The sequence below is a fragment of the Idiotropiscis lumnitzeri genome, chromosome 11 (genome assembly GCF_059441095.1).
Source record: "Idiotropiscis lumnitzeri isolate Australia: NSW breed Sydney's pygmy pipehorse chromosome 11, RoL_Ilum_1.0, whole genome shotgun sequence".
NCBI classification, from domain to species: Eukaryota; Metazoa; Chordata; class Actinopteri; order Syngnathiformes; family Syngnathidae; genus Idiotropiscis; species Idiotropiscis lumnitzeri.
This window is the reverse complement of record NC_142401.1, coordinates 7,801,692-7,817,933: the sequence shown is the minus strand read 5'-3', so window position 1 is coordinate 7,817,933 and position 16,242 is coordinate 7,801,692. Positions and strand designations below refer to the sequence as shown.

Here is a 16,242-nt window from a genome sequence, read left to right as displayed (position 1 = left end):
TTACACTATTAATTGTTTTTTTGGGGCGGCATTCGCGATTCCTTCCCACACTGCTCGATCCACACAAGCAAGAAGACACGTTGTGTGTGCTCTCTGCTTATTTTAGGAAAATGTGACATTTGCATTGCGTCCCGCCTCCAAGGCGTTAGAGGAGTGTCTGCTGCTCTTCTAAAGTATTTCACCGGAGAGAGAGAGAGAGAGAGAGAGAGAGAGAGAGAGAGAGCGAGAGAGAGAAGGGGGATGCTCTCAGCATCATCGATGGCCCAGCCACGGGGTGAGTAACACCGAGCACCGACACGAACAATGCCCGTCACTTGCATCATTCTTTCCATGTCGGGGCTCAAATTGAAGCCCCGTAACATAAATACATGTTAAGGAAGACACTGATCTCTGGATAAAGGAGAGGCATTGCTTCTCCGTGCCTGCAATGGGGGAGAAGACGGATACATGCTGGATGAATCTGTTAGAGGAGCGACACTGCTGATTACACGTTAAAGCTTCTGACTTTGCCATCTAGAGCAACTTTTACCTTTGCACCAACTAAAGGGATGTTTATCTACCATCAGCTAATCGGTGTTTCTGGTTGGGGTTGAATATCTCGAGGTTACATCCGGTTCAGCATCAGCCAGTCACAGCTGCTGATAATGTCTTTCCCTCCGGTGTCATCCGAACTCAAACTCTGCTTCTTTCGACACTTCCATTAATTAATCTAATGTGATCTTCACATCTTATGTCTCACCGTCACACACATAAGCATGTTTACCGGGAGCTGTACGGCAATACTGCCAACAACCGACCATCTCCCAGCAGCCCAGTGCGCGGACACATTCGTTTCATAGCAAACAGGCTTGTCTGTAAATGTTTTTTTATGGTTAGTTCGTTGACATTAATCTGCACTCGCGTCGTCTCAACGTAGGGGGCGCTATAGCCCACGAGCTAAATGAAAGTTCGGCACTTCCTGTCGCCAGTTTATAATGAAACGGCAAACCTCACGGTAACTATGGCGTCAGAACATTTTGGACAATGCGAAAAATAGCATTTGGTGGTCTTGTCTCGTCGTATAGGTTGAAGCTTTATTAATTAATTTATTTGTTTTACGTAGCCGTCAGGCTACTTAGCGGCTGTTGCTAAGCTACCATGCATCTGAGACTGAGGCCATTGGTGCAGGCAAATCTTCACACTGCCGCACACTGCTGTTCCCTACATTGACTACCTGCTGTTGTGCAACAGTTGAGACAGAAAGTCTGATTTACCTGCAGGCTTAATTCGGGTTCCAAGAACCTCGATTCTGTATTTGTATTGTTCCAAAGGAATTTTACCACAAAGTCTCTCAACCATTAAAAACATCACCAAAGTAATTGATGAGATATTTATCAGACTCGTTCCATGTGCTTGTACTCCAATGTTTCCCATAAAAACCTCATGGGAAACCACCAAACAAAAATTATATACAATACATTAAAAAATAAATAATGATCTCAAATGTGCACAGTGTAAATGGTACTCGGTTTGTTTAGTTGAACTCAAAGCTATTATTCTGTTGTTTGAATAGCAACATGTTGCTTCACTGGGTAATTTGACCTCTCATCTAGCGAAAGTGCATTTGATTAGAGATAAATGAGCAAGGATATATTATGTGAAGTCAATGCAAAAAAATACTAAGTTGAGACATTAATTTGCCGCTACCTGGTTGGTGGAGAATCACTGCAGTAATCAGTGATTAACAAAGTTTCAAATTGCATTGTATTGTGTGCATTTCAATTTTTTTGTGCACATGTATACATGGCAAAAAAGAGAGGATCTTCATTCTCTTTTAAAGCTACTTTATAGAGACATTTTATAAATCCCACTTTGCAAATACATGTCAAATTACCCATAAACCTAGAGTTAGCCCCCTGGAAGAATTTGCAGGTTTGAACATTCATTTAATATAAAATACTCCAAATGTCACTCACAGCATAATCCCTCATGTAATACTTAGCGAGTATTGTAAAAGGTCCATTGGCAGGGATGTACTGAAAAGTCCATCACCTCCGTGGTAAAACAGTGATGATACAGTATTCACCAAAATTGAATCATATCGCTCACTGACTGCCTGCTGGTGGCTTTGTTTCAGTATCCACAAAGCCTGTTGGTGCCGCAGCATACAAATCCTGAAGCTTTGCTACTGGCTCATTTGAATAGAAATCAGCCATTATTCATATTATTCATTGCACTGGTGCTGCGGTGGCAATGTTGTCTGAGGTAGAACACTTTGGAGTTTATCGTATTAGATGGTATTTAATTGTTTGTTTCACCTCCCTTGCAATGTAATTATCGAACCTCGAGGCTTATTCAATGGCATATTTATGCGTTGATCTTTTGACATATGCATTTTTGAAAGCATGCCGTGCTGATACATTGGAGTCAAATTTAGTAGCGGAGTGCTGCAGCTATGCGTCAGTTGTATTCTATTTTAATAAAACAACACAAATTGTTCCTCGAGCTGTATTTTCACCAGAGTGGATTTAAATGAGCTTTGTGTTGTGTTCACAGGGGAAGTGACACAGTGGTTACTAGAGCAGTGCTGTGCAACAGAGTGACCCCATCCACGCTTCTCCATTAGGTAATTAGCTCTCAGATTGAATAATAAAACATAAATTCCTCCGTCGATTGGAGGCGCTTTCATCCTGTGGTTGTTTGCCTCGTACGACTCGCAATATAAACAGCATTTATTGTGGCGGGAGGGCAAATCACTTCAGCCTGCCACTTTAAATCGAGATGTACATGAAGTGTGTGGAACTTTGTTTGTCTGCAGGTGACAACAAAAAGGCAGCCATGCCTCCACCCGCTGACATTGTGAAGGTGGCTATCGAATGGCCGGGTGCAAATGCTCAGCTTATCGAGATGGACCAGGTCTGTGCGTCTTCAAACATTGCACATGTCGCGTTTTATCGCTTCTACAAACATATTCACTCACTGCTTTCTCTCAAGTGGGTAAATAAGATAAAGATAGGACTTCTAGATCCTGAATTAAACAAAGCAACCAAGCCACTTTTTTTTTTTTACTTGTTCTGGTTCATGTTGATTGTTTTTCTTTCTACTTTACCAAATTAGAATTTTCCAATATTTTTTTTTACTTTTTGCCCACCCCTGCTCAAAAATATGACTACATTAATGCATTTAATGCCTTCTGCCTTTTCTGTTTGTAGAAAAGACCTTTGACCTCTATCATCCGTGAAGTTTGTGATGGGTAAGCATCTTCTCTAGTATTTGGTCTTTCAATAACTGTTTTTAGCTTTTAGTGAAGGGTGTCATGTTTTTCGTCGCTGTTTCTTGTCAGTTATCAAAAAAAAAAAATAGTTGCTTTTGTGAATAATACACAAATCCCAATGACGGATTTCAGAAACGCCCAAGGTGGGCAGAATGAGAGTGTACAGTTTCATTTATTGCTGGTCCTTGACGGAGGTTTGAAACTCTTATGAATATCCGTCTACTCCTACTTTGGGCCTGTTCATGTTTGTTTTTAAAAAATGAATGAAAAAATACATTCAGTCTTTCATTTTATCGAAAGAAGGTTTTATCAAATAACCCAATGTCAGTAGATGTGATTTATTTCTTCTGTTGTGGGACTTTAAATAGGTGACCACTGTGTTCACATGAACATGTTGGACTGCTTCTGTATTCAGCAAATGCACTCTTTCATAAAACATTTGCTTAAGCTTTTTTCTTTTTTTTGCCCTTAAATAGACTAACTGTGGGTTGTTTGCTATAAAGACTGTGCTGAGGATTATGATGCAAGAAGACAGCAATAAGAGAGTCTTCTGGTTCACAAACTCCACTAACAGCTTCTTGCAAATGCATTCTTTAGCTTCCTTTTAGTCTAATGTTTTAGGACTTTTGCCATTCTGGCTTGTTTTCCCCCCCAAAAAGAAAAAAAAAAATCGTCAGCTGCAAAACACCTGCAAAGAATGTCTCCTTCATCGTCTGGCACGTTTCCTACTGGCGTGACTTGTAGCAACTTTTTGTGAAGGTTCACCTCATATTGTGTTGATTGTTCACTTGATATCTAAGGAATACATTTTCATTTGTCAGATGGTCTTTGTCGGGTTCCGAACAGTTTGCTCTGCGGTATGCTGATGGTCCTCAGCTTTATATCACCGAACAGGTAAGCGTCAATGTCACCCCCCCCCCCCCCGCCGCATTCTGTGATGATAACGGACGCGAGGATCAAACTTGTGCTTTTTTATTTTAGAGTCGCAGCGAAATAAAGAACGGGACCATACTTCGATTAGCCATTTCACCCGTGAGTAACATTTAGTTATACTTTCTTCTGGATTGGAGTTAGACAGTGATGCTTTGACCAAAGTGCAATGCATGCAACATATGACCGCACTTCCTGAATGCGGTTCAATCGACGAAGCAGCCCCTGCTGTGTTTCTTGTCAGTCATGTGAGTGTGCCGTGGTGGACTGTGGTTGGCCTCTTCAAGTCTGAGCGGAGTTGTTTTTTTTTTTTTTACTAATTATGCAACACAGTTTGTTTCAATCCCAACCGCATTCTCACACGTCCACCACAATATAAACAACAAAAGATTTTTCATGTGCTACTGTCTTTTTGTGCAATGACATTTTTTTTTTTTTATTTGATCGTTTTCTTCCACTCTACTTATTTCTGTTCCACATTTCTTTATTTTCTTTCTGTCCTGTGCATTTGTTAAGTCACATTTCGGAAGTATGACTTTGGGGATGGCATTTCACAACATATGTGGATAATATTAATAATCACTTAATTTAATTATTTAATATTATTTTTAAAAACAATTTCTCTTGGAAATTTCCAAACCCCTTTTTCAGTGTCAATATTGAGCACAGTAATGCTGCCTGAAGCTCTGCCATTTTTGTGGCTACATAGCTTTCTTCCGCTAATTTACGTCAAGTTGTTATACACTCAATTTGACAGGATTAACACCCAAAGGTTCCATGCAAGTTTCGATGTTTAATCAATTATTATGCCCATTCGCACTAATTCTTAACATGGCCATTACACTTCTTTTGCTTTTTTTTTTTTTAAGCTTTGAATAATACATGTGGACATTTTGGCTCAGCCACTTTTAACTCGGATTTATGTTGTCAGGCTAATATTCATTTGACTCAATGACATGAGACTAAAAATGTCGTCTGATATAGTGTACACCTATTCAAACTTTTTTTGGGGGGTGGGGGTGCTGGAAATGAAAACGTTTGGAGACTACTTCCTTTATAGCAAAAATAAATGTACATTGTGGTAATGTCAGTGCTCTGAAATTTTTAATTGTTTATTGTTTTTTTTCTTTGAAGAATTTGTTTTATTTTGTGCAATTGCAATGCTTTGATTTTTGTCACACTTATACTCAGTCATTTCCTTAACAAAAATGTTAAAATGGGACATAAAATCGCAATGTGATGTAAATACGGGGCCGGTACCGCTTCTCACAGGTGCACCCCAATTTGGCCACCACTCTTGGAGGCTTTTTGTCAAACCCTGATTCAGTTCTTATATTGGACCTCTTCAGACTGAGCATTGTACAGGCGCTTTTAGTGTTCTGGCTGATCAGTGTACATTGCCCTAAATCAGGCGTGGGCAAACTACAGCCCGGGGGCCACATGCGGCCCATTAAATGTTTTAATCTGGCCCGCCGAACTTAAAAAAAATGAAATGAATAAACCTTGTTAATGTTTTATTTTCTAAATATATTGTAATGCTTTTGTTCACTTTCATTTAAAATTAAATCCATTTATTTTTTTTCCGATGAGGTGAGGTTACCAAAACACTCCATCCATCTGCTCCTGGTCCGGCCCCTCTATCAAATTTTAGAACCCATTGTGGCTCACCAATCAAAAAGTTTGCCCACCCCTGCGGCCTAAATGGTCAATTTATGAAGCACAGAAAATATCTTCAATTATTTACACTTAATGTTTATATTCAGAATTATAGTTTTCCACAATGCATTTAATGGAAATTCATACGGAAGCGGTTTCATGGATGGTGGTCTTCACTGAATGATGGTTTCTTCTTGTGGCTGACAGGGCCGTGCTGCTCGTCAGCTCCTGGAGCGTATCCAATCCCATGGGATTGACGCTCGCTTAGAGGCTTTAAAAGAGCTGGCCAAGCTGTCAGCGGACCCCACGTTTGCCACGGAGTTTATCAATATGGAGGGGATCGGCACGTTGGCCCGCCTCGTCGAGAGCGGCACCCAGTGAGATTCTGTCCTAATTTTTCGCTTTTGTCACGTCAATGTCGATGTTACAAATACCATGAATCCCTCCTTGGGTATTACGTAATGTTAGACTGTCCAATGGGGATTAAATATAATTTGCTGGTATTGATTTTTACACAGGTGCAGATTAAATGATATAAAGATGAATGTTCTCTTCTTACTTCAGCTTCGGTGAAATGCTGGCGTTCACTCTCACTGCATTTCTGGAGTTAATGGATCACGGCATTGTATCCTGGGATCTTATCTCGCTCTCCTTCATCAAGCAGGTGCCTCACATCATCCCACATTTCACAGTTGCATATTCTCAATTTGCGCTATCTCAGTCCTTGTTATTTGCTCACTTTGATTTAACTTTGACCTTCCTTACTTCCTACACAGCGGAAATGAGTGGGTGCTGTTGCCTAGCAACTCCTCGGATTATCCGGAGCTCGTTCAATGCGTGTGTGTGTGTCTATTTTCTGAACGCTTTAGTCTGGCCCTGAGAGTTTCTCAAAGTAAACAAGTGCAACTCTTTTGTCGAAATATTACATCATTAACAAGGATGTTCATATCCCCAGCGTCATTGCTCTAATAATGATTCACAACCAGCGTACGATGACGAGGTTTTATAGTGCCTGTCTTATTTTCCCTCACTTCTTTTATCTTCCCAAAGATTGCAGGCTATGTGAATCAGCCCATGGTGGATGTGTCCATCCTGCAGCGCTCTCTGGCCATCCTGGAGAGCATGGTACTCAACAGCCACAGCCTCTACCACCGAGTGGCTCAGGAGATCACCGTGGGACAGCTCATCGGGCACCTGCAAGTGTGAGCACACACACATGCACAGGGGATTTTTTGGCTCTCTGATTTTGGGGGCCAGATGATTGTGGGCTTGATGTGTGTTTGTGGCGCTGTTTTAAAAATGAATCAAGGATGCTTATGAGCGACGGCATTAATCTTTAAGCAAGACTGCCATGAAGGTAAACTTTTGCCAAAATCCTAAACTAGCAAAGCAATGGAGAGTTAAAATGTCATTTCTGTGGATTTGTCACTGTTCTAATTATTTATTTTCTCCATCATCGAATGATGGATTAAGCCACTTGCTGAGCCCACCAATTGTATCTTAGTCATAGCTGAGAAATTTACTTTTTTATCGCAATATAATTTTGTGGTCAGGAACGTGGAGCATGATACTTCTAACAGGATTCTTTTGTTGCTTGATATTCTTTCAGGTCAAACCAAGAGATTCAGACCTACGCCATTGCTCTCATCAATGCTCTTTTTCTGAAAGCGCCCGAGGATAGACGGCAGGTCAGTTCACCAGAGTGCAGCAATCATATGCCATAATTGTGTCAATGACGAGAATTCTAATGATGAAATTAAATCACTTTTTAAAAATCCTCACAAGCAGGGCTTGACATGAGTATTTTTGCTCACCAGCCAGCTCGTAGTTTCCCAGAGCTACTAGCCACTTGGCATTTTTCACTATCCATTGTTTTGTTGTTGGATAATAGCAGTATGCGCAACCATGTTTCGTATAAAGACTCAAAACCAAATGCGAATAAGAAAAATGGTGTTAATGATGTGCATAATGTGGGCTGAGTGCTTACAAACCCAGCCTCACATTTGGCACCTCCACAAATATATGCGAGAATTCATTCTCCACTGTGAGAAATGCATCTGTGAAGTGACACGCATGCGTTCAAAACACTCAACGTGGTGGAATGTTTACGGGAGTAAATGTGGTCTTGCATGTTGCCCCTCGTTTCGTGTTGACAGAGGAGCGAGTCGGGAGGAGGTAGAAATATTTTGGCGAAATGAGACGACGCTCTTTGATCTTGTCACTTAATCCTTTCTGTTTCAAGTGTTAGTTTAATTTTTGCCCTTACCACCGCTGGAAAATATAAGACAATTCTGAGAGCTGTGCCAGAACGGAGATTCATAAAGCTGAGCCGGACTTTGGGTGTTTTCATCAGTGGTGCTACTCGCAGGCCTTCCGCTGTGTGTTACGGATGCCGTAAATTGTACGATGCGGAGGAGCAGCATTGTGGCCGTAAAGCTTCTCAAAATGGTGCCGAATTGCAGTCCTGAAAATGAAATTGCAAAACAAAAGTATCTTTTGGGACACCTTGTATTTTTTGACATACTCTTCTGACTCGAGTATTGTAATTGTGCTGTGCTGTTCTTTGTTTCTGGGCATGCCGTGTCAGTGATGTATTTCTGTATCTCATTGTCCATGTGTTCACTTTTTATTTTCACCACCGCACATCCACCTCCTCCCTCCCCCCGCCCTCCAACTTGCAGGAGGTGTACGCTAACCCGCTGGAGCAGCACCTCACCGTGAGTACACGCCAGCATCTCATATCATCCTCTCCACCGCACAGGCCTTCACGCCCTCCCTTTTCTTTGTTTGAAGCTGCTGCACTATCCATGCAAATGCGGGAAGAGCACCAGCTTGCCTGTGCTGTGCGCAGATTCACGTTGGTTCAAATTGTCATGTTGCGGTAGAATGCGAGGCAAAACTGTTTTTTGACCAGTAAACTTCAGGATTGTTCGTTTGAGTCTTTCTTTTTTTTTTTTTTCTGTTGGATGTCTCTTTGCTCACAGGAAATGGCAAGCACCTTGGCCCAGAAGCACTTGCGGTCCATCATTCTTAATGTGAGTTGTCCCCACCTGCTAAGACAAATTCTCATCCACCAAATGGATCTTTTCAACAGAGTTTAGGTAAAAAAAAAAAAAACGCCGATCGATGACGTGTTCTTCAAATCCCTGTTTTAAACGGTGCTTGAAATGAGAATCCAAATATTATGATTCAGCCCTCTTTAAAATGTTCTTCCAACTGACGCTTGGATGCTCCCTGCTCCAGACCAGCTGCTCAGCCAGTGAGAAGATTGACTAACGTGAAGCGTGCTGAAGCAGAACTAGCAAATGTGATATGGCATGAAGTCCATGGAGTGGAAAAAGAAAAAAAAAAAAATTCTCAGCTCTCAGAATGATTCCTTTTGGCATCAACTTTGTGTGGAAGTCTCTTCCCTGAGCTGGCTGCAAATGAGGAAGACAGTGCAGTGTTATTTCCTGGAGCAGTTACAGCATTGTGAGCTCTCTGGAACCAAATCCTCCAAGGCTGCAACTCCATTATGATGACTGTTAGACCATAGCAGTGTCTGTATCCTAATTTGACCTAACTAAGTCCATATAGCATGATTTGCATCTACGTACGGCGTGTTGACTGACCTGAATTTCACTATTCTGTATGGCGAAAGTAATGACATCTACTAATCCACTATTCAACTCTTTTGCTCCATTTTCACTTTCTGTTAAGCGTATCAGTTGTCCTCCTTTCAAATTGCAATTCCTTTGTGGCTCAACCTGTTTTACCTTCCAGCACGTCATACGAGGAAATCGACCAATCAAAGCGGAGATGGCACATCAGCTGTATGTGCTGCAGGTGTTGACCTTTAATCTTTTGGAGGAACGAATGATGACCAAAATGGATCCAAATGATCAGGTAAAAACGGAGGGTGGGGTGGGGGACATCTGTCTGTTTCTTTACTTTATGAAACTTAATGATTCGAAAATCCAGGAAATGTGTGAGCAAATATGAGGCTACTGTGAGCATATATTACATTTGTGCTGCTGTTAAGTACTCAGTAGGCTGAAATATTGAACAGGCTCGAACCTCTGGCCCAATGTCTTTTGCTTGGCTCCCAAATGACCAATAAAAAGAAACAATTATTTGATTTAAATTGAAATTCATGGGGAAAAAATGTGAATCCTCTACAAAAAAAAAAAAGTTTTAGTTTAAAACCGCGGATTGTATCGATGCAAGTTCATTTTGTACATTTCTTAGAATAGGGCAATTTTGACTGTTGCCTGGAGTCTTAGATCAGTTGAGGACATGAGAATGAATAGTTTCTCTTTGGCCTTTGCGGTCTAAATGTTCTGATTTCTGTGACGCAGACTCAAAGAGATGTGATTTTCGAGCTGCGGAGGATTGCCTTTGATGGAGAAAATGACCCCACTGGCACAGAAAAAAGAAAGGCATTGCATGCTAAGGATTATAAAATGCTTGGTTTCACGGTAAGTTTCCTTTAAAGAAAAACAAAAAAAGAATAATTACCACAGAAACGAAATATTTATTATATTATATTATATTATATTATATTATATTATATTATATTATATTATATTATATTATATTATATTATATTATATTATATTATATTATATTATATTATATTATGTTATGTTTTATATTTTCTTTTTTTTTATTTTTTTTTTTTACATTTCTGTTTGAAATGTAGAACCATGTGAACCCTGCGCTGGACTTCACTCAGACTCCCCCAGGGATGCTAGCTTTGGACAACATGTTGTACTTGGCCAAGGTCCATCAAGACACGTACATCCGTGTAAGTTCTCACTCGTGTCAGGAAGCTTGCTCAACTCCCAGATATGCGCAAATCACATGTAACACGCCTTCCCAATCACGGCAGATTGTTCTGGAAAACAGCAGTCGCGAGGATAAACACGAGTGTCCCTTTGGCCGGTGTGCCATCGACCTCACTCGAATACTCTGCGAGATACTCCAAGTTGGAGAATTGCGTAAGTGCAAAAGAATTGAGCGGGAGTTGACATAATCTGCGTGGAAATCCATGCCTCATAAATGTTGTCGTTGTTTCAAAAGCAAATGAGGGCTGTAATGATTACCATCCCATGTTCTTCACCCACGACCGAGCATGGGAGGAGTTCTTCTGCATCTGCATCCAGCTGCTCAATAAAACCTGGAAGGAGATGAGGGCCACCTCCGAGGACTTTAATAAGGTCAGTGCAGTCTTTACGAGCATGGGGTTATATATTCTACAATCCGCTGGACAGATAGAGTTCAGTACGGCTCATTTACAAATTTGCATATTTACAATAACATGTATTTGCTAAGCTTTTTTTTCCTTTAAAAGGAATGCAAAAAAAACTGGGGAATATGCGTGATTAGGAAAATCATTGCTTTTGTCAAACTGAACATTTCATGTGACAAAATGCTGCGATCGAATTTGCTTTCATTCGAAAGATACATCCTAATTTGTTCCGTTGTACTGATTGTATTCGTTTTCAATTTCAAGTTTCAAGCAGCTGTTAAATTATTCATGTATTCCTCTCCAAACAACAAGTCCAGGTTAACCTCTGAGAACAAGAACAAAAAACAAGTTTTGATTTATTATTATGGTTGTGTTTTGCACGACTTTCAACCTGCACTGCATCATACTAAGAGGTGTTATTAGTTTGGGTTACCATTTTTTTTTTTTTAGCTACATCACAGGAACTGTGAGGCTTTTATCTTGCTTGTTATTTCATCCAATTTCCAAGCTTCACCACTGATTTTTTTATTGTCACACTCTTATTATTCCGAAAGGCTAGTCACTCTCATTGTGCAGTAGGTGTGTTTGTTTTCCTCATAGAGAGAGATGCATTCGATCACATTTCCATCACTCAGCGTGAAAGTCGACAAAAGTGTGTTTCATTGTAAATGCTGCTCACTGCCTGTTCTGTTCGTGTTCGTGTGTGTGTGTGAGAGAGAATCCCACAAGAGTAGGCGGCTAAAAGGCTTTTGCTTCAATTAATATTACACGACAGCTAAATTCTTAATGCTGCCGACTGCACTTCAGAGCGCTTCCTCGGCATTAACTCATTTTGAGTCGCTGCGGTCTATTGTTACAAAATTAGCACTGATCGTTTATCATGGGCACATTTTGAATATAAATGACTTGAGATGAGGGAAGTTGTTTACTGCCGGAATTAGTTTTTGAATGGGAGGACAACCCTGTGACTCGCTGTTGATTAAAAAGTGCAAATTATTATGAGGACTACGTGCGTTGCAAGCAGGTGATGCAGGTGGTCCGCGAGCAGATCACCAGGGCTCTGGCCATGAAGCCGTCGTCTTTGGACCAGCTGAAGAACAAGCTGCGAGGTCTCAGCTACTCAGAGATCCTGCGACTACGACAGTCCGAGAGAATGAGCCAGGATGACTTTCAGTCGCCGCCCATCATGTCAGTGTCACGTGAAAACATTTTTCCAGTTAGCCGTGTAGTTTCACGCACTTCTTAAATTGTCTCCAAAGCAAATATTCTGAGTAACGTATCATCCAAAGAGCTTCATGTTTTCGTCATTCATGCCATCTATGTGAGGCAGTGAGTTGCGTGAGAGAATTCAGCCCGAGATTCTGGAGCTCATTAAGCAGCAACGACTCAATCGCCTGTGCGAGGGCAGCTGTTTCCGAAAAGTGGGGAACCGCCGAAGGCAAGGTACCACATCAATACAATCACTTTGCCTTTTTTTATTTTTTTTTTTCTTCTTTTTTTCTTACACAGGAAGCGTGACTTCTGTTGACTCTGTTGAGCTAAGCATTTCTGCCTGTGTTGCAGAGAAATTTTGGTTCTGCCGACTCTCTCTTAATCACAAAGTGCTGCACTACGGGGACTTGGATGAATCACCTCAGGGTGAAGTGCCTTTTGAGATGCTCAGTGATAAGAGTAAGGGTCTCTTTTTCTTTTTACTGACAATCTTTTCTTTCAAAGTCCCATGACTTGTGTTAAGCATAACATCGGTCCAAATGAGCCTGTGACAAGTTTGACATCTACTCAATATTTATTTACCTGCCCACTTTGTGGTTGCTACACGCCCACTCAACTCAGGATAAAAATGGCGGAACGGCTGCAGAATTGCTGTTCACGCCGTCCGTATATAAAATGTGTGAGTCGCCAATGCTTGATGAATCGTTAATGAAAATCCCAGATGCCAGGTGTTTGATAGCAACTTGAAAAGCTTGCAAAAGGGCATCCCAGGCATTTCCAACCCAAATTATCTTGCAAAAGGCTCCTCAAAGATGATTAAAAAAAAAAAAAAATCAAAAAAAGTGTGACTTGGGACCTTTAATTGTGTTCCCTCGTACTTGAGTATTAACAAATCTTTCCCAAGTGAAATTGTTACATTTGCTTTCATTTAATTTAATGAATTTTGAATTAAGCAGTAAAACAGATTAATCTAAAAATGTAATAATAAATAATTCATGTTGAAAATTTTGTGTTCAAGCTCAAATTGGTCCACTTTTGAGATCCATGTTAGAAATTTAATAACTCCATCAGTTTGCAGCCATGTGAACAAAATATATTTGCAGCATTAAATATGTTTCTTTATGTGGACATGGACTTAATCTCTTAACGATGTCATTATTTATGACACTGGACTATAATTGGCAAGCGTTACCTTTGTAAAATAATAATGTTTTTGCATAATTAATTCTTCCTAGTCCCTGTCTCCGACATCAAGTCTGTGGTGACTGGGAAGGATTGCCCTCATATGAAGGAGAAAAGTGCTCTGAAACAAAACAAGGTACGTTTTAATCAAGTTAAATTCAGTCCAATCATATTATGCGATTGCACTTGGTCCTAATTTCTACGAGTCAAATATTGTATGCTGCACTATACAGAATACGGATCAAGATAATGTTCTACGATTAACCGTTTTTCCACTAATATTCAAATTCTCAGAATTTTTTGCACCCAACTGAGAACCCTCTGCACTATATATCTAACTAAGGATTTTTGAGCTCGCTGAGGTCAAAGGTCTCATCTGTACATGTATTGTACATTTGTCACCCCTCATTATGCATTTCACTTGGACTGATTTAACTGGTCTTGTCCCAGGAGGTGCTGGAGTTGGCTTTCTCGATCCTTTATGATCCGGATGAGACGCTCAACTTTGTTGCGCCCAACAAGTATGAGGTAGGCTGACAAGACGAGATCAGTATTCGTACCTGTGTGTTTTGTAACTAATGAAGGATTATTTTAATTACCGTATTTTTCGGACTGTCAGGTTTAGGATTATAAAGTGCAGTTTCAGTGAACAGGTCTATTTTTTTAGAGGATTTCTAGACATAAGGCGCACCTGATTATAAGGTGCATTGTTGATTTTTTTTTTTTTAATTTATTTTTTTTCCCAGAAAATTAAAGGATTATAATAAAAAAAATGTGGTATAAAATTTCACTATGTAGTGAAAACATGTCTCGGCAGAACTGTCTCTTCAACGTAAATAATTAAATGATAGTTTTCCAGGAAATAAAAATAAAACAATTGTGACTTTTGATTCTAAAATTGTATTCGATTTGGTTTGGTTTGGGATACAAAAAAAAAATACAGCTCTAGACAAGGCAAAGTCGTTTTATTCATATCGCACATTTCACACACGAGAACTTTAGCGATTTATTCCCGGCAAGCCATAAAACAGGAACTTTTCCCCCTAAAATTCCCAGAAAATGGAAAAGCGGACTTCTGGTGATTGCTTTGCTGTAGCACATACTTACACGTCACATCTTCTTGTGACCTGTGATTCTTGCGATCATCTCGGGTCTGTGCGTTTTTTTTTTTTTTTTTTTTTGTGGAGCAGTATTGCATCTGGACGGACGGCCTGTGCGCACTGCTGGGCAGAGAGATGAGCAGTGACCTGACACGCAGTGACCTGGACACGCTTATCAGCATGGAGATGAAGCTCCGCCTCCTGGACCTTGAGAACATCACAATCCCAGAGGCCCCGCCCCCTGTTCCGAAGGAGCCAAGCTCTTATAATTTCACTTACAACTATAGCTGAGATGTGTTGATTGTAACGCCGAGTGGCCAAGGTCAAGAATGTGCAAACGATCTATTTGAACAAATCCTGTAATTTCGCAAAGACTACAGTGGAACCTCCAAAGGTGACGTTGTCCTAATTTCAAAAGTGGTTATTTTTCCAGTCTCAAACGGTTAATCTCATAAAATCTTTATTAGTTTTAGTCGCTGTTTTAAGTATCATTAAAAAATAAACTGTGATCAAAATATTAAGACACGTAAACACGGAATATTAAAATAAAGTGCAGTGAATTTGCATACTTGCAGATTTCTGCTCCCCCCCCCACATAAAGATGTCTCCATGCGAAATTTGTAGGAATGAGTGGCTCGAACGATTGGTGGCTAACGGAGTCAACTTTATTCCCAGACAGAACGTAGAAAACCCGCTTTCGGGTTAATTTAAAATGAGCTTCGTGGCGGTGATAAAAATGGAGCTCTTGCTGTTAATTTTTGAGCTGAAGTCTCTCAAGATATGGGTGTTCAACCTTCCAACATCAGTTTTGACTTTTGAGGGATATCCTTCCTACAAAATGAAACACATTTTGGAGGGCGTTCAACTATGGAGGTTACACTTTAGCAATCTTTGGTTACATTTCGAATTTGTGATTGTATGACTCGTGTCTCCTCTAAACTTAGTATGCTTTTTACTCAGTCCGTGTGCGTCTTTGACAGCTTTGTGTCCACATCCTGGCAATTCTGAATTATTTCCAAACACTGGTACGCAAAACTGTGAATGATCGAAACTTCTTTAACTCAATTAAAGCATTTGCCATAACGCCTAAGCCACCAACTCTTGAGTTGGCTTTGGGTAAAATGTGCGCTACATTCTGTCCAAATGGGTGAAGCGCAGGGCCTTTCTAGACAGACTACAGACAAACTTTTAATTAACTTCACGTCTGTTTATGGAGTGTGGGAAAGCCTGGGAAGAACTCGCAAGCTCCATACAGGAAGGTCATAGATTCGAACACAGAACCTCTAAAACCGGGTGTGGGCAAACTATGGCCCGGGGGCCACATGCGGCCCGTTAAACGTTTTAATCCGGCCCGCCAAACTTGAAAAAAAAATTAAATGAATAAACCTTGTTAAGGTTTTATTTTCTAAATATTGTGGTTTTTCAAAGACATACATATTCTTGCAATGCTTTTTTCCACTTTCATTTCAAATTAAATTTTTCTCCGATGAGGTGAGGTGACCAAAACACTCCATCCGTCTGCTCCTGGTCCGGCCCCTCTGTCAAATCCTAGAACCCATTGTGACCCGCCAATCAAAAAGTTTGCCCACCCCTGCTCTTAACTATGATGGACGTGCTAACTCCAATACAGTAATATATTTGTAGGAAAATGTTTAGGAATATCACTGTCCTATACTGTG

The 16,242-nt window shown here is 40.5% G+C and overlaps 1 protein-coding gene across 5 annotated transcripts; it reads left to right on the top strand.

The window, feature by feature from the left end:
- The first annotated feature begins 84 nt into the window (after positions 1 to 84).
- On the top strand, positions 85 to 16,149 carry elmo2 (engulfment and cell motility 2). 5 transcript variants are annotated; one of them, XM_088308608.1, is made up of 23 exons: positions 85 to 274; positions 2,536 to 2,605; positions 2,798 to 2,895; positions 3,192 to 3,232; positions 4,075 to 4,147; positions 4,235 to 4,285; positions 6,047 to 6,216; positions 6,404 to 6,503; positions 6,890 to 7,041; positions 7,449 to 7,527; positions 8,521 to 8,556; positions 8,824 to 8,874; positions 9,602 to 9,724; positions 10,177 to 10,296; positions 10,521 to 10,625; positions 10,710 to 10,818; positions 10,901 to 11,037; positions 12,094 to 12,257; positions 12,400 to 12,512; positions 12,633 to 12,740; positions 13,517 to 13,599; positions 13,914 to 13,991; positions 14,654 to 16,149. In XM_088308608.1, exons 3-23 carry the CDS (start codon positions 2,818 to 2,820, stop codon positions 14,852 to 14,854), a joined length of 2,172 nt encoding a protein of 723 aa, XP_088164734.1. In that variant the 5' UTR covers positions 85 to 274; positions 2,536 to 2,605; positions 2,798 to 2,817; the 3' UTR covers positions 14,855 to 16,149. The 5 variants fall into 5 exon arrangements, with proteins under 5 accessions (XP_088164734.1, XP_088164736.1, XP_088164737.1 ...); XM_088308610.1 differs by having other exon boundaries at positions 86 to 274; positions 6,890 to 7,035; XM_088308609.1 differs by lacking the exon at positions 85 to 274 and adding an exon at positions 947 to 994.
- The last annotated feature ends 93 nt before the right edge of the window (positions 16,150 to 16,242 follow it).

Bases quoted from the DNA above. Each gene is read 5' to 3' on its own strand.
- elmo2 (XM_088308608.1), top strand. From the start codon at position 2,818: ATGCCTCCACCCGCTGACATTGTGAAGGTGGCTATCGAATGGCCGGGT. The intron at 11,038-12,093 runs GTCAGTGCAGTC...CGTTGCAAGCAG, and splicing joins CCTCCGAGGACTTTAATAAG to GTGATGCAGGTGGTCCGCGA. The intron at 12,258-12,399 runs GTCAGTGTCACG...TATGTGAGGCAG, and splicing joins TTTCAGTCGCCGCCCATCAT to TGAGTTGCGTGAGAGAATTC.